General features: G+C 45.3%; 1 protein-coding gene across 1 annotated transcript in view; it reads right to left on the bottom strand.

The window, feature by feature from the left end:
- Window positions 1-13,850, bottom strand: part of CDK5RAP2 (CDK5 regulatory subunit associated protein 2) — a gene marked incomplete at both ends in the record, with an annotated part of 167,128 nt that extends 153,278 nt beyond the window's left edge. Inside the window, 3 exons of the mRNA XM_084237826.1 lie at window positions 3,511-3,578; window positions 6,626-6,693; window positions 13,798-13,850. Of these exons, the coding sequence (XP_084093952.1) occupies window positions 3,511-3,578; window positions 6,626-6,693; window positions 13,798-13,850 (189 nt within the window). The remainder of the gene's footprint in view (window positions 1-3,510; window positions 3,579-6,625; window positions 6,694-13,797) is intronic.
- Between the last annotated feature and the right edge of the window lie 4,810 nt (window positions 13,851-18,660).

Consider the following 18,660-nt stretch of genomic DNA (forward strand, 5'->3'; position numbering starts at 1 on the left):
CACTCAAACTCCTAACAAACAGATCTCTGGACACCATCATTTTTTAATCTTCAACAAGAACCAATTAGGACACTCAAAAACTGTTACGTCACTGTAGGGTAAGGAAAAAGTATCAGGCTGTTCTGCCCTCCCGCCATTAGGATAGATGAGGGAACCCTGTGGTCCTGAATGCATGCCTGATGGCGGGCTCCTGAAGTGGGTACACCTGGGCTAAGAGACTGACTTTATAAGGGCGGTGTCGCGGGGACACCAGCAGAAGCCAAGAACGAATGGAAGCCAATAGAAGAAGAAGAGAAGCAGAGGGAACGCCAGAGAGAACCCAGATGGAGTGAGGATTTGCTGGGGGCTGGGAGGACTGCCAGCCTTCCGGCCCCCCAGCACCCCTGCCTGCCATGTCCCTGGCAAATCTAAATAAAAGACCGGCAAAAGCCACTGAGGGCTCTAAGACTCTGACTCCTCCTTTACCCAGTCTGCCGGATCAGAAAACCTGCCCTGTGTCATTCCTGCCCCTACAGTCACTCACCTAAATATCACAAAAAAACATGAAATTTTACTGCCCAAAGTTCACCTCTGGTAAACAAGACTGCATGTAAGATAACTGCCAGTAGCAGCTAAGGCAGGTCAGTAAAATGAGGAAACTCAGGAATTCATCTGACTCCAATACCCTCCTGGGTGTTCTCAGATCAGATACTCTACAGTATCTATGTTGTCACACACATTGTACTTGAAAGCTCTGACATCCAGAAATCACATTTCTAGGAATTTCCCCTAAAAAAATAATCACATAACTGTAAAAAGATACATGCACAAGAACATTCACTACAGTTCCATAATAGTGAAAACTCAGAAGAAACCTGCAACAGATCCACAGGGAAAGATTATATAAATTATAGTTCAGTCCATCCCTTTTAATACAAGTGTTTATGAACATTGGATGTCATTAATAACGCTCTCCATCAGCATCAAAGGAGGCCTGTGTCTTGCTAGATCTGAGGTAATCGACCCTAGTGTTCAGATATCTGTCGTCTGAGACTAGAATGAAAAAAAGCATGAGTTTCCCCTTTAAATCAAAAGTATTCCAGTCCACTCTTCAATATGGATGCTGACTTTAAAAAGCCTTCATGCCAAGAGTATTTCCTATAAGCATCCCACAGAAAGTTCAGACGACCTCTACATAGAGATCATGCATTTGGCTCAGCCAAATGAAAAATTTCAGTGACTGAGAGGGAGTCATAGAGAACAGTGTGGTCATTTCAATTTCAACTGCAGAATTTGCTCTTGAAAATGCTACAATAAAAAATATTAACACCATAAAAACCTAATAGCTGCCCAAGGACCAAAGCCATAAAGTAAAAACATAAATCCTAGAACATATTGGCACAGAAGGCTCTCTCTTGCCCTCAAGAAGAACAGCATTCAGGTCATCAACTTGTCTGAGCAAGGGAAATTTGAATCACGAGGCAGAGTAGAATAAATAACAATAATAAATGTAACACCAAGAGGAAGCCTAGGTCACACACACAATGAACTTTGTTTTATATATATGCACTCATTTAGCCCTTAAAATAGCTCTAGGACATACAAACTATAATGCCCAATTTAAAGACCAAGTAAGCAGAGAGTTAAGAGACTGGCCCAAGGTCCCCCAGCAGAAGTGGACGAGCAGTGGTCTGGCTCCGCGGTCCACAGGCAGCACAGATGGCCTCTGAGAACCACTTTGCCATGCCACGTGCCAGGACCTCAGACTTGCTACATGTAATAAAGGTTCAGTTCTGAGACTCCTGCCAACTCAAGAGGCAGACAATAAAATGTGAAACCAAAATTATAAGATTCCCTTACCTTTTTCCATCTAGAAATAAAACTCAAACCCGTGCCCTTCAAAAATCGCCAGTCTGTATTTTGCAGAGATAGCTGCCTTAATATGAAAGTCATGCACATGAAGAGCGTGGTACTTCCAGTGCCCAGCTCGGAGTGAGGGGTCAATCAACAGTAACTATTATTACTCTTTTGATAAAACAGGAACAACCATTGAATAGTAGAGCACATTTTAATTATACACAATGAGGAATAATCAAATCTCATTCGCTTGAGGCCCCAGACCCCACAGCATAGACCGCGTCGTACAGTTGAAATTATAACAACTCAAAGCTCAGAAATTACTTGTTTCCATTAGAGATCTGACAAGTCATTTCTTCAATTGGTCACTGGTGATTTGCAGATAACTATTAGCAGTAATGAGTATTCTAAATTAAATCCAGAGACAGCACCGCTCATATTCTAAATTAAATCCAGAGACAGCACCGCTCCGTTCTGTAAAGACAACTGGGGAGAGAGAAACATAATTGCAGCCCGTCCTTCTCCTGTGGCTTCCATCTTCTCCCTGATAAATATCTCCTGTGTCTTGCAGAGTATGGATTTCATTTGGTTACAAATGAAGAAGGGTCTAATTCTTCCCATGATAAATGAGAGTGCTGAACAGGTAACTTGTTAAGGAGAATTGGAATTGGGAAAATAACCTTATTTTCCTGTTACTTGACAACAGCTCCCCTCCCCTAACAAATGAGAGACACAATGCTGGGAGACACGAAGCATCAAAGCCACATCTATCAGCACGCAGTCCTTTCTCAGACAATCCGTCGCAGCTCTGGGTACAGGCTACGCATGTGTCACTCAGCTGCCGCAAAGACGAAGCCCACAGCGTGAAAGCACAACACGGTGGAACCAACACTGGCTTTGGGGTCATGAAAACGCCCGATTCAAATCCCAGCTCTGCCTCTTAAGCATCACATGACCACAAGGGAGTCGTCTCCTAGTCTTCAGACACCTTATCTGTAAAATGAGGATGATACAAATACCCCAAAGAGTTGTAGCAAGGATATTAAATAGGAAACATAAATAATGTTACATTACATGAAAGCCCTTTGAAAAATGTTGGCTCCCCTCAACCATGCAATATAATATCCTCACATTTGAGATGCCAAAAATACATGAAAATTAGAAACTGCTGGTCCTGTCAGAAGCCGCCAATGGCCTACATACAAAAAGGCCACATGTAGGGCCTCCCCGGTGGCGCAGCGGTAGAGCGCTGGGTTGCGAAGCTGCCCGCGGCCACTGCGGCGCCGGTTCAATCCCCGGCTGCTCCCCGGCCACCGGAGGAGGGTCCCACATGGCGCGCAGACCTCTCCTGCCGCCCGCTGCTCCCCTCAGCAGTGTACTTCGGTCCTTCTGCCTGCTCTGCTCCCCGCTCTGGCTCTGGTGAATTCTCTCACCCTCCCGCGCTTCTGACTATACCCAGTGCATGTGTAAACAAAACAAACAAACAAGCAAACAAATAAAGAAAAACATGCCTCTATTAAAAAAAAAAAAAAAAAAAATCTTAAAAAAAAAAAAAAAAAAAAAAAGGCCACATGTAGGTACAGAGAGAGCCCAAAGACCCCACGTTCCTCCCAACACTGGTATCATCCAGCTTCAAAGCTTCCCAAGAAACGCCACTCTGGTAGCTCCACTTACATTTTCAAAGTCCTTCATGTTCCGCGCTCTGGTGGGAGACACTGTATCTTCTGACACGCTTGGGAGCGCTGTAAAACCATGAAAGAGACACAGGGAAATGTCATGTATGCAGTGCCCAGCACTCCTCTTAAGGAAGGGAGCCCAGAGAAGAAAAACAGATGAACAGCTTCCAGAGCACACTCTGCTGGTACAGTCTGCTATGATTTACTAACTAAAATCTAGGGAACGCTGTAAACCATCACATCTCAAATATTTACAGATTACTTAAACTGGCCCCAACGTAACAATGCCTGTCAGAGGGTAGACTCAAAATTGAGCTGGGCATGAAGCAAAGCAGAACTGCCCTGATACGGACTTCCCTTCTGCCTGTCATAAAAGTATTTTGCTGAACAGGATGTCATGTCTATGTCCACAATTAAACAAAGCATGTCTCAACGACTTGACAGCAGGGGCTGGCAAACTTTGTCTTTAAACATCAGACAATAAATATTTTAGGCATTGCGGGCCATACCCAAAGCCGAAAATCTGTCACAATTGCTCAGCTTTGGTGTTACAGCACAAAAACAGCCCCAGTTAATTTATAAACAGATCAAGAAGCTGTGTTCCAATGAAAGTTTATTTTCAAAAGCAGGCTCTGGGTCGGAAATTGCCGATCCCCGCTGTACAGTAATTATAGCCTTTGTCAGTACCCAAATCTTTCCATGGAGTCTTTATTCCACAAACATTTATCATACCCCTACCCTGTGCCAAACACCACGCTAGGTGCTAGGGAGACATGGCTAGAGAGACACAGACCCCGCACCTGAGATGTTCCCAAGCTAGTGGGCAAGAGATACAAACAAACAGCTGTGGGAATGTACTGGGAAGGAATGAATTCATTGCATGGAAAGTTTCTTCTTTTGCCTCCTCCTCTGCCTGCTGCCTGCCTGCTGCCTCGTTAGGCTCAGCTCAGAGCTCCCTGCCACCTTTGGCTTTCTCCAGCTGACGTAGGTAGATACGTGCTAAGGGCCTACTCTCAGCTGGGCACCACTCTGGATGTGGCTACATCAGGAAACAAAACTACAAATGGAGCTGATAATCTGGAAAGAGGAAACAGACAATAAACAAAGTAAGTGGGCAATGACATTGTGTGTGAACAGGTCAGAAATACTATGGAGAAAAATTAAGTGCTTAAGGATAGGAAATTCAAAGGGTAGGGTGAGGATTGCAAATTTTAAAAAGGTGGTTAAATTAGAGAAGATCTCACTGAGAAAGTGATATCTGGACAGACCTGACAAGAAAGATCAAAGAGAAAAGGCAAGAGCATGCCTAATGGATGTGAGGAACCAGACAAGAGAGCAAAAGATTGGAGAGCAATAAACAAAAGGGACAGCGGGAGAGGAGGTGACAAGGTGTGGGGGACAAACTAGATATGTCCTTGCGGGCTCTTCTCAGGGCTCCGAGGAGCCACAGGATTCTAAGCTGAGATGTAACATGACTGGACTTAGGTTTCCACAGGCCCCCGCTGGTGGCCTTACTGAGACCAGTCACTTGGTGAGAAAGACATTTAGAACCAAGGAGACCAGTTACAGAATCTGAGATAACCCAGGCCAGAGACCACGGTGGCAAGAATATAAGCAGGTAAGAACTGATCTGATTCTGGGTATTTTTAAAGCAGTTGAAGTAAAGTGGAGAAAGCCAAAGGTGGCAGGGAGCTCTGAGCTGGGCCTGACAAGGCAGCAGGCAGGCAGCAGGCAAAAGAAGGCAAAAGAAGAAACTTCCCACACAGAGGCCCAGAGGTTGGAGCAGGCATGGTGTTCAGAAATCACCCACCAGAAAAGGGGCCCGGGAGCTGGGCTGGGCAGCCTATGAAGAGTGCCAGATGCCAGATGAAAGGCACAAAGGTTTGTTTCCCTTAAGTGGGCCATGCCCAGCCCCCTGTGGGTGTGTCTCTATGAAGGGTCCACTCATTATTCAAGTCCCAGCTCCAACATCAATCCTCGGGGGGGTGGTGGGGGGGGGGTGGTACTCTTGTCTGCCCCACTTTGTCCCACCAGGCCAGGGTCATCTCTTTTCCCCACTCAGGAGACCTTATACTTCTTCACTCATTACATTCATCACATGAATTCGTCACAGTAATTCCTGTCTCTCCTCGGCTTGGTGGAACCTGGCTCAAGGCTATGTGCCAGCGCCCAGGCCCAGCCTCGCTGGAAGCACGTGCACTCTGGGCTGAGTGAAGGAACAGAGCTATCATTTTGCTGCTTCTCACTGCTTGTGGGAAGGCAGAACAGAAACCGGGATCCTTGGGTTTTATATTAAAAGTTAACATGCTCTGAAGGAAATCCTCAGGGTAAACTATTAAAGTGTTCAGAAATAAACCTTGTGACACTTCCGTTGTCAGTTCGAAAAACTTCCTTTTATTTGTATCTTATCACTTTGGAGAAGAGGGAAATACACAAGTCAAAATATCTCTATAATATTTCAACAAGGCAAGTTATTAGCACTTCCCACAGATACTCATGATAGCATTCCCTTTCATCAGTAACAAAAATTGTGAAGAATGTTTAGTGAGACCCAAACTGCAAAACAGAAAGTCTCCTCACAATCCAGCTGGAACACAACAGACAGTTTATTTACTCCATGCTGTCTCCTGTGGCCTAACCAGCTATTTGTCTCCAAAGGGCAGACCCGTGTAGGAATGCTGGGCCTCCGCCGGCAAGTAGAATCCAGCAGCCTGCCAGGAAGACCTTGGCAACTGAAGTGCAGACAGCAGCTTCCTTGGGCCGCCAGCCACTCAGCAGCAGAGACCAACAGACCCTGTGGCTGACCAATTCTATACCGTGCCATCATGCTGTCCTGCAGTTCAGCAAACACTGACTGAGTCCCCCTAAGACAGGTAGCAAGAAACCAAACTCATGAAATGAGAACTAAAGGACAGATTCCTCTAGTCCCATGTTTATGAGAGCAAAGCAATACGTAAAACACAGAACGTCTACTATAAGCACGAGGCCTGGATGGGATCCGGGTCCCAGAGTCACCAGAGCCCAGTCCCAGGATGAGAGCCACAAAGTCCCCACAGTCTAGTATCTGCTTCCCTTGTTCTGATTCAAGAGAATACCCAGCTTGGTGCACTTACCACCATTTCCCAAACCAGCAATGGAGCCAGCACCATCCAGGTTATCTGGTAAATTGGGAACAAGGCCACTAGGAGAGAACACAAGTGATAGAGCTGAGTTAGTATTTGAACTCAGGCTGCTAAACTGCCTGGGCCACACACAACAAGTACCAGGCCACAGCCCAGAAGGGACACAGCTGAGTCACCTAGGAGATGAGCAGCAGGGATACTAGAAGTCAGACTTTGGGGCTGAATTCCAGCTGTAGCTCTAATAGCTGAGTGACCTTGAGCAAGATCATTCATTCATTCATTTATTCATTCATTCATACATCAAGTGCTCTATGTGCCAAAGATAGGCCAGGTGCAGACCACTGTGCCAAATACGAGCTGCTTATGTTTCTGAATCTTACTTGCTTACATGAAGATAGCTTCTGCTACAGAAGGACCTGTAAGATCAAATGAATTAATAAACACATAGCATATAGTGAGTGCACATAAAAACTCAGCATATAGTAAGTGCTCAATAAATGGTGCTATTGTTGTTTCTATCATTATTATCATTACTTTATCTGTCATAAAAATTAAGCTTCTGAAAATCAGGCACCAATTCAGATGCGTCAAGAATGTCAAATAACAACATGGATGGAACTGGAGGGGATAATGCTAAGTGAAGTAAGTCACAAGGAGAAAGACAAATATCAGATGTTATCATTCAAATGTGTAATGCAGAGAAACTAAACAAAGGAACAGACAAATCTAAACCAAAGTAAACCCTAGAAATCTGAAGGAATGAAGCAAGCGGAGGAGGAAGGGAAGGGTAGGAGAGCATTCGGGGGAGGATTATGAGTGAACTACAGTGGAGGTTTTTGGGTGTTTCAGTGGTGAGTGTGGTAACATAAATCTGAAGAAGTGTGAATCCCCACACTTCCCACTCAGTGTTGTAACCATTATTACCTCAATAAAAGTAATACAACTTAATAAATAAAAAGAATGTCAAACAAAAATTAAGAATTGACTACTAGAGAAGTTTTCCAGGTTTAATTACAAAAACAGGTCCAACAAGGATCTGGAGACACTGACAGAGCTAAATAAGAAACAGGAAGTGTGGTCTGACATAAAAGACCCTACCCTGGATTCTATTCTAAGTTCTGCTACACAACTCTCTAAATCTTGCTTTCTTCATTTATAAAAGGGGAATAGCAGCTACTTCATAAAGTAATTGTCAGTTAAACAAGATACTACGTGCCCAGCAAGGAACCTGGCATACTCTGAGTATTCCATAAAGGGGAGCTAGGAGTTGATGGAAGCTCCGCTTGACTTCTCAGCAGTTGCTCTTTCTATACCTCTAAATCCAAATCCATTCTTATAACCGGCCTTGGAGTTGGACTGGACCTTCAAGATCAGGACCAAGCAAAAAACTGGATGTCGTAAAATTCCAATGTCAAGTGAATGATATTATAAAATGTGTCTGTTATAAAAAAAAAAAAAAACACTTAAGGAGAAAACTTAAGGAAATGTGCTCTAAATTACAAAAAAAAAAAAATACATACACACACACACACACACACACACACAGTATAATCACAACAAACCCACACTGAGGGCGGCAGGCCTCCAAGCTCTGGATGGGACTGGACAGGACAGGAGCCTCCCATCTAACCTTCATCACTGCCCTTCTGTGATAGGGGGCAGTTTTTAAATGCTGCCATTTTTTAAAAAAGGAAAGAGACACCCAGAAAAATTAAAAAGCTGAAAAACCCAAACTGACCTGATTTCAAACTCTATACTATACCTCCCGGCATCCCTAGTACCTTCCTCAGCCCCCTGGAGGCTGCTGCAGACTTCTGTGGAGTAAGGAACCAACGCTCCCCTGAGCTTCACCACCTTATCTTGTCTCGCTGTCCCTCCATCCAAAAGGAGTCACAGGTTTCTGGGCCTATTTACAGTGGCAACTATGGTCTATTCACACACCTCAAGACCGACCCAGGTAGAAGCTCTTCAGCAGTGAAGTGCTCCCAGAGGCACGATAGGCCCGGACAGCACACTCAGAAACAATCACACGAGCACTCGCCATTCTGACTATCTTTCAACAAGTTTTTCAGTCTATATTATTTATTCTTAATTAGAGAAGAAATATGTAAATACAAAAAATGCAGGTACACCTAAAGCTCTCCTTGACTGCTCCTCACTGTCATCCTAGTTCCCTACTAAGAAATAACCACTGTTGTCAGCAAGACAAGTATCCTTCCAGACCTTTCTCTACGCATTTATAACTGGCCCTTGAACAATGCAGAGGGTAGGGGCCTCCAATCCCTTGCAGTTGAAAATCCACATGTAACTGCTGACTACCCCCCAAAAAACTTACAAATTAGTACTAATTTCCTGTTGTTGACAGGAAGCCTCAAGGACAACATGGTGAATTAACACATATCTTATATGTGAAATATAAAGTATAGTCTTGTAGTATGCAGAGAATAGAAAATGTTATTAAGAAAATCGTAAGAAAAAAATACATTTATTGTATTGAACTATATGAATCCTGCCAGTTTACATGATCTATTTACAAGAAAACCTGAGAACAAGTGGACTGGGCAGTTCAAAGGCGTGTTGTTCAACGTCAACTGTACATACACAGAGAATAGTTTCACTTGTGGCTTCAAATTAAAACAAATGCAATTAAATTGTATCATCCTATGGCACCTTCTCTTAATATGTCCTGAAGATGTTTTTCAGCAGTCCTGATAGATTTACTGCAATGCTTTGGACTCCTACAAAGCAGTCTATAGTGGCATTTTTTAAACTTTACTGTCCACCATCACAGAAGGAAATATAATACCCTTAATTCTTGAAATGTTTTCTAGGCTGTTCTATTCCATTTTTGCTTTAATTCTGGTGGCAACCTACTGTATAGAACTTCATGAGCAGCCAAGGGGGTCACAGTCTGAAAGACACTTTTGGAAGGCTGTGTATATACCCAACCCCCTGGTGGGATTCAGTGTTTTCCAAGTTGCTCCTTTTACAAATAAGGCTGTATGGATGTCTTCTAGAGGTGTCCTCATGTACATGCGTGAGGATTTCTATAGGACAGATAACAAAAAGTGAAATTGCTGGGTTAAAACATTCCTGTTTTTTTATGGACAAAACACACACTATGGCTAATAAGCACAAGAGAGCAGGTTCAACATTGTCAATAATTAAAATGCTGTCAACCCCACAATGAGATACTGAGCCAGGCCTGCAAGAACAGCAGGAGGCAAATAGGCATGGAGTGTTAGTCAGAGAGACAGATGCCCCTACACTGCTGGCGAGGGTGTGAAAAGGTGCAGCCCCCTCGGGATGGAGGTGGGCAAGTCTTCAAATGTTAAACAGAGTTCCCACACAATCCACACAGAAACCTGGACACAAATGAATGGTCACAGCAACAATATTTATAATGTTACCAACCAATGAGTGAATAAACATATGGCACATGTGGGAAGGACGCACTGATGTACAGATACATGCTACAACATAAGAACTGCACAAAACACATAGTGTACCATCCTGTTTACATACAAAGTTCAGAGCAGGCAAATCGATAGGCAAAAAGTGGTTTCTGGGACTGAGTTGGAGGAGGGATGAGGAATGGGGAATGTTATGGACTGAATGCTGTGTCTCACCCCAAAATCCATTTTTTGAAATCCTTCCCTGCCTATGTGATGGCAATAAGAGGTGAGGCCTTTAGGAGATAATTAGGATTACATTAATTGGAGGTCATGAGAGCAAAGACCTGCACGTGGGTTTAGTGGCCTTACAAGAGCCACCAGAGTTGGCTTCCTCCCTGCTCTCCACCATGTGGGCTCCAGTGAGAAGCTGGCAGTCTGCAGCCAGAAGTCCTCACCAGAACCCAACCATGCTGGCACCTGAGTCTGGGATTTCCACTCTTGGAACTGTGAGAAAGAAGTTTCTGTTGTCTACAAATCACCTAAGGCACTTTCATTACAGCTGCTTAAACCAAGACAGGGAGTGACTGCTAACAGGCACAGGGTTTCTTTCTTGGATGATGCAAATGTTCTAAGATGAGATTATACTGAAGGTTGCACAACTCTGTAAATATACTGAAAAATCCTCAGATAGTCTATGCTAAATGGGTAAACTTAATGGCATGTGATATTTCAGTAAAGCTGTTAACATACACACAGCCACATTTTAAATGTTAACAGATCATGCCAAATGGTGTTTGAGAAAGACTGTACCACTTGACAGTCCTCGTGTGTTCTTTTTCAAACTGCATTTCACTACGAAACATGGGGGAGTTTTCAGAGATTGAGCAAAATTGATTAGTTCAACAAGTATCTATTGAGTCTCTACTGTGCACTAGACATGGTTCTCAGTGCTCAATACACAGTGGGGAGCAAGCCAGATGCATTTGTTCCCTGGACTCACTGAGCTTATGCTCCTCAAAATACACCATTGGGGTGAAGCTGATGCCTGGGCATGAAAGCAAAGGGATGGACCCAGGGCTGTGAGCACAGAGCACTTTGTCCTGGAAACAGTGCAACATGGTAATATTATCACAAAAATAGCCAACACTAAATGAACTTCCTGGCAGGTGCCAGGCACTTTCTACACGCAAGCCTGCTTTATCCACACAGCCACTCTTTAAGAGAAACTGAGGCTCAAAAGGGTTAAATGAATTGTGTAAGCAACACAGCTAGAAACTGCTGAAGCAGGATTCAGACCCAGCCATCCTGAGTATAAAGGCCAGGCTCTTTGGACACTACAGGCAGGACATAATAAAGGGCTTATGCAGTGAGATCCCTGGAGCTGGGTGCTGGGTCTAAATCTCACAGGGCTACAGCTCCTTGGGGCACCCCCAGGTTCGGAGAGAATGACACAAAAGTCTCAGGACAAACTAGACTCCAGTTTAGTCTTTAAAACAAAGGCTTGGGAATTATTCAGCACAAGGTAAAATATGGAAATACTGTGTTTAAAATACATATTATTAAAATCAATTTCACCTGCTTCCTTTTACTTTTTAATGTGGCTACCAGAAAATCTGAAATGGCATAGAAGGCTCACAATGCACTGTATCAGACAGTGCTAGTCAGTGAAACTCCCTCCGGTAAGTAGGGGCTGCGAAAAGGTCCGTGATGGGTGGGGTTGGCTAGAAGAGTACATAAGACCCAAGTGGGGAGAGGAGGGGCTTACCACTAAGACCTGAAAAATAACAGCCCTTAAGTTAATTTGGAAGGGCAGCCCCGGGAGCAGGCAGGGCAAGTGCTCAAGCACGGCAGTAAAAACAGGGCCAGGCCATTCACCATAAAGAGTTTAGAAGCCGACACAGAGTGAAGGGCTGTGGAGGTTCAGGATGAGGGAGAGGGAGGCCACAGGAGGCCAGTGAGGTAGACAGAGCCAGATCCTGAAGCACCTGGGAAGCCATATTAAAGAACTTCGCCCGAAGGGTGGTGAGAAGCCAGGGAGGGTCAGGAGCAGTTTAAGAGATCAGTTACCAGCATGAATGCACATGTGGGTCCCACAAAGGCAGGCAGAGGGGGACAGGAGAATATCTGCTGATCTGTTGGGTTGCTACCCTGGGTCAGAAACTGGGTTAAACCCTTTTAGACATTCCCATTTTACAGAGGATGGAAAGTGAAGCTAACAGAAGGCAAGAGATGCCAAGGTCACAGGACCGTGAAGAGGCAGGATTGGAATTGAAATCCAGCTAAATCTGGGTCCCAATGCCTAAGTGACTAGCAAACTGGCATTGAGATGAGAAAAGCTGCCTCAGAATTAATAATGCGCTGTGCCTTAACAGCAATAGAAGCTTTGCTCCACATGCAGCAACTGTGTCGATCAGATTGACATCTAAAAGTGGCCTTAAAGCTATAGTATTAAAGGACTAATAGAGGTGTGAAGGAAATTAGGGCAATCCAGGGGAAAAGTCACACCCCGAAATCTTGGAGCAGTGGTAGTCAATTAAAGTTCACAGTGATGACAAACTATCAAAGGACCCAAGTAGGATGGAACTGCAAAGAGCCTTCTCTGTGCCCCGTAATTACTAGGTTCTCAATAAACAGGGTAACCATTTGTCCAAGTTTGACAAAGGTAGGACCTGGTTATGCCTGCTGTCGAGGCATAAATATTAATTGTGCCCATTTCACTCTGAAAAGCACACCAGATTGCATAATAAATAACATGGTCACCTTTCCAATTAGTCTGTGGACCAAAAAAAGCATCTTATCTTGAGCAGAGCAGAAAAAACCCTAGATTCCTAGTCAGGGTTCTCCTCAAGTCCTCTACCCACTCTCCAACCAAGAAGCCAGGGCAGCCATGGGCCCCTGCCCTAGAGTACGCCAGGAGGGCTCTGCCAGCCTTCTTACCTGGAGAAGCATCTAGCCCCATGAGCAATGTGGACCCCACCACCTCTTGGGACAGGTTCCTTGGGAGGCTTCACTCAGTCGCTACTCCCCAATTTGTACTGAAGATGGTGGTGGTTGGAGATGATGATGAAACACAATCATTTTTAAGCACAGATTACATGCCACCCACTATATCTGCCAAACAAATTGCTGGGTAAGCAGATCCACTTTTAATACTCACCCCAACTCTGCTGGGTGGATTAGTGCTTAGCCCCATGCTACAAATGGGAATGGCAGGTTAAGACTCTTTACCAAGGTCACACAGTTAGTTTAAAGGGCTGGATTTGAAGCCAATTCTGCTCAACTCCAGCCAAGGTTCTGAACCATATAGCACTTGATTGCCAGAGTATTGGTGGCCACTATGTGAACACACAAGTACAGTCTGGACAGACCAATTACACTCTCCGTAATGAAAGAAACTCCCAAAGCAGAATGAACCATCAAATGCCCTCAAGGTCCCTAAACCCTCGCCCAGTCCCCACCAATGGCACACTCCAAAAGGACCCCTAGTTGCGCTCTTTCAGAAGACCCCCCTGCCTGCCCCGCACACACTCTTCAAAATATGTCCAGGAATACTAGAATTGGGTGTAGTGCAGATTGGAACCCACGGATTTCCACACTCAGTATCTGCAGATGGGTCCCCAGAGACAACCACCCCCAAACCCACCCGACACACTGCTCTCTGGAACTCCTCAAATCCTCAAGAGCAAACCCCAAGTCTCCGGTGGCGGGAACCCCGCATTAGCGGGAATCCCGGGCCGGTTACCGCGAACCCCAAGTCCCGGGCCGCACCTGCAGCTGAGAGTTCCCGGGAGGGTGACGTCCTCTTCCAACACCGAGTCCATCGTGGACATAAAGGAGATGGTGGCGTTAGTGTCTGTGTCCGCGGCGCCAGTGGTTCCCCAGCTGTCGCGACCCACCCGGATCGCCAAGTCCCCGCCCCCTCCAACCCTGCTCTTGTTCGGACTCAGGCGGCGCCGCTGGAATTCAAACCACAGCCGCCGCCATCTTTCCCGGCGCTTCTTCCTACGGAATCGAGGCGGGGTCACCAAGGCGCGCGCGGCGAAGCCGAAAAGACTGGGCAAGAGACCCGGCAGGGAATCGCGCGCGGGCGCCATCTTAACTAAGGGCAGAGCATCTGCCCTGGACCAGCAAGATTAAAGAATGAGAAGCGTGGTGCCATTTTTTATGAGGGCACTCAGGCCGAGGCCAGGGAATGTGCCATCTTTGTTGAGGGCGACACCCGGGCTCGGTCCGTTAATTTCAGCGGGAGATGGAAATCCAAACCCTCAACAGCTTCAGAGTTCCTAACGTGGAGTGTGCTTTTCTGCAATAATGACCCCAACCTTACTGTCTGTGCATTCAAAAGCCACCCTCCTTGATTTGAAACTCAGATAATGTGGGTACTGGCTCACTAAAAAAAAAAAAAAAAAAAAAAAAAAAATCCTTTCTGTGAAATCCCAGCTCGGAGAGTAATTGGCACACTTAGCTTCAAGCAAACAAACATCTCTATAAACCAAGAGGTCAGCAACCTTCTTTCCCCAATCCCCTCAATCCCAGTGATCCTTTATTACCTTTAGGACTCAAACACACCTTGAAACCAGAGCCTTCCACCCCAAGACTACCATGAATTCTGTGAAGGTCAGTGTGGGCAAGGGGTGGGCTTTTCCCCTTTGTATCTGGAGCAGTTTCCTAAATGGACCAATCAGGATCACACTAAATAGACTATCAGAGTCGAGCTAAATGGACCAATCAGGTTTGAGCTAAATGGACCAATTAGGTTCAAGCACTCCAGCTGTGACTCAACCTTTAATTAATTTTGGAGTGAAAACAGAAAGCAAGCTAATTGGTGGTAAATGGTCCCATCAGGAGCTTAAGATTAAAAATTGTCCAATCAGGCTTGTAGGGTAGGGGACCCTAAAGAAGATACAAGGCAAAGCAAGAGCTAGCCTGAGTCAGTAAGCAGGCAGCCTTTGAAGAGAGAAGGGGTCATCAGACCAACTTTGAAGAGGAAGCATTTAGCAGCTGGTCTCCAAAGAGAGAGAAGTATGAATCCCATGACTGCCATGGGGTTCACCAGACCTCCGTTACTCCAAGACCCCCATAGATCTTTGAGAAGACCCAGCCTTTGCACCTGCCTCTGCCGTCACCTGCAAGGGGCATCATTGAGCTCAGACCGGTGTCTCAAAAAAGCTGTTCGCTGTTGGTGTATGCTCACAAAGAACTATCCCCAGCCTCTTGTTCTCAACCAGAGTCCAGTCTGGTGCTGGTGAGCCCATTGTCTGGTCTGGTGTCTGGCCCAGCCTACAGACTGCAGGTGTGGGCTGCTGCAGGGTCACCTCATCTTCCACTAGCAGTCTTTTTTGCGGACTTCTGGATACTGCAGACAGTATCTGTGATGAGACAACCTGTGACTTTAGAAACACTTTCACTTTTTTCCCAATCTCCTATTTGTTAAGTAAACAGTGTTGTTGTTGGACCCTGAGCCTGAGTGGCTTGCACATGGGTGAGAACCCACTGACTGACCTGGTCCCCCACCTTGGGCACTGTCCTTTGGCACTGTCTTGAGTAACATGTCTGTGCACTGTTTTAACTTCAGATCAGTAAACTGAGGCCCAGAGAGAGGAAATGACTCACCCTCAAAATTTATATGAGGATAGGGCCTTCCTGGTGGTAAAGGGGTAAAGTCTCAGCGCTATCAATCACTAGCCACTGTGGCATGAGTTTGATCCCAAGCCACGGAACTGACACAAATGACATAGCAAACCTCTCCTGTCTCACCCTCTGCTACCCTCAGTTGTGTATTTTAGTAGATCCACCTGTTCTCCTCCCCACTGTGTGCCCAGTGAACCCCTCCTCAAACCTCTGGCCTACACCCCAGTTCTTTCTACACAAAGATAAATATTTTTTTAATTTTTTTAATAATTTTTATGAGGATGATCTGAGATATCTTTCGTAGGTCAGTCAAGGTAATCCCATATTTCCCACTTGATGTTTTAATCTCTCTCTCTCTCTCCCTTACCCCCTGCCCCGCTTTCTTTCCCTCCCCACTTTAGCGAAATCTACAAAGCCTATGGTTCTGTGTCTGTGTCTCTTTCCTCCCCAGATCTTCAAACACCCACAGAATTAGCAATATGATTATATTTCCTTTCCTCATACTGTCAGATGATTCTTGCAGTGTTACTTCATTTCTTCCCCTTTGTGCTCTCTTTCTTTTTCTCATTTGATTCCTTCCCCATTTATATCTTCAAGCCCACTGATTCATTTTCTGTTTGGTTTATTCTACATCCTTGACTTTCTCTAGTATTTTACATCTCCTCCATTGATTTCCTACACCCTGCAGTTCAATTATTTTCTTATTTGAAGTTTCAGTGTTGATCTTCTGTTCCTTGATTGTGTTTCTCATGGCATTAATTTGCTTTTCTGAGGTTTCTTGCACATGTCTGAACTGTTTTTCTGAGTTTTCTTTGTTTTGATCCAATTCTTTAATTTTATTAATGATGACTGTTTTGAATTCCTTGTCTGATAGGTAAAGTAGGTCTTCCAGATCTCTGTGATTTGTTCTGTGGTTTTCTTTTCTCTCTATGGTGAACTGTTACCCTGAGGACTTGCTTGGCTAGTTGTATTTTTCTTTCTTCCTACTGCTTGCTTTCAGGTTTGCTCTGCTGTAGTTGGGGCTGCTGTTGGACATGGGTTTTCCTCTCCCAATATTCTTGTGGTTTACTGGGTAGTGGATGCAGTAGCTAGGACCTCCCCCAGCGCTGATCCAGGTGAGCCACAGGTCCATTGGGGTCACTGTGCTGGTAGGTGGCACCTCTCCTGCCTGCCCAGGCTTGGACCCTGTTGAGCAGCAGGGGTGTGGGGATTGGTGGGGCTGCTGGACAGGTGGGCAGGCCAGAATTGACAATAAAATAACTGCCTGGGAGAATGGGCAGGAATCATTTGACAGACCAGAATCCCTGCTCCAAGGAAGGAACAGACCTTGAAGTCCTGGAATAATCCTTGCCAGTGCTAAGTTCAACCAATGAGATGAATGTGTAAAAAAGCAATGAAGCTGGTTTTGCCACAGACTCTTTGACAGAACACCTGTCTTCTCTGGGCCTCATTTTCTTTCTGCATCTGTAAAATGCCAGGGCTGAACTGTATGGACCTATCAGGACCCAACAGCTCTGGGAGCTATTTCTTTGTGTTTATTTCAAAGCTACTGCCAACCAAAATGAAAGGTCCATGCAGCAGGCCGCAATGCAAAAGTCTACCCGGAAGCCCACCTGGGGGGCAGGAATGTGGATACCTGCCTGGAGGACTCAGACGATGAGCCTCCCCCCTCCCCCTACGAGTCTCTTCTCAGACAAAGAACCTCTACCTGCCCTACAAACTTTTCCCACCCTACGATCCCAACTACCCACCTGACCTCTCCTCACCCTATAAAACCCTGCTTCCCCCTAACCTTGGGTGCGTGAGGTCCACCCAGGGCGCAATAAACTTTCCCTCCCTTTGAGAAATGTAGCCTGGCTCTCCTTTTCTTTACTGCGCCGAACCTTTCACAAAACACCTGTGTTCTGGTGAGAGGTTGAGTTATAAATCATCACTTCCCAAATAAAGGCATTAACTTGCTATCCAACATGAAAAGTCTTGAGAAAGAAACAAAGAAGCAGACTTACTCATTTTGAGCATTTCTGTGCCAGGCATATCACATCCACCACCTTATTTAGCCCTCACAAAAACCCTCTGGAGTAGGAGCTGCTATTATTCCCATTTTACTTGCAGATACAAAATCTGAGATTGAAAAAGGTGAAAGCAGCTTACTCCAGGTCTCATTAGTGGTAAATGGTAGAGCCAGGATTTGAGCCCAGTTGCCTCTAAATTCCAGGATCCCCGATGATTTCTGGCAGCCTGTCTCCCCTATTTGCTTTTCTGCCCTTTAATGTTTAGGATTAAGAGGCAGGGGCTACAGCCATACAAAAGTATTTCAGGGATGAATTCACTGGATTGTACAGACAAAAGAGCCTATGAGTTCCTGAGTAATCCATTGCCCAATCCAGCAAGTGACCGTCTTCCTGGATTCTGTGCTCCACTTTTTAGTTATCCTAGAAACTGAAATTAGAATCACTTGCACAAAGGGTAGACTCTTTGGGAAGTTGGTTTTCCTGTTTTTGTAGGCAGGGATGAAGGTCTTTGCCCCATCTCTGTTTCACCACGGACTTTCTTTCAGCCAAGCCTGGAGGTGACGTCACTGCCACCAGCTGTTTGGGCTATCCAGCGCCATCTCCTTGACAACAGCAACCCAGCCACAAAGCTGGCATTATTATTGCCTTGGCCAAGGTCATAGCAAATGGCTGGGAGGAAGTAGTTTTCAGCCAGATGTTTCTCATTAGGGTAGACTGCTCCTGAAGTTTTAGCTGCTCAACACACAAGAACTGCCTTTACTAACGAGAACAACTTTTTACAAGTTCGATTCATACACTTGCTACTTTGCACTATTTCATGACATACTTGTGACACTAGGAAGTAAGTTGGCGCATGCCCTGCTCTACAGGTGGGAAAATGAAGGCTCAGAAAGGGAATGAGATTTGCCAAAGGCCACACTTTTCCCCTCTAATTTTCTTATCTTTTCACTTAGAAATAATTCCAGGCATAGAAGAAAGTTGCAAAAAT

The sequence above is a fragment of the Talpa europaea genome, assembly GCF_964194135.1.
Source record: "Talpa europaea genome assembly, chromosome: 7".
Lineage (NCBI taxonomy): Eukaryota > Metazoa > Chordata > Mammalia > Eulipotyphla > Talpidae > Talpa > Talpa europaea.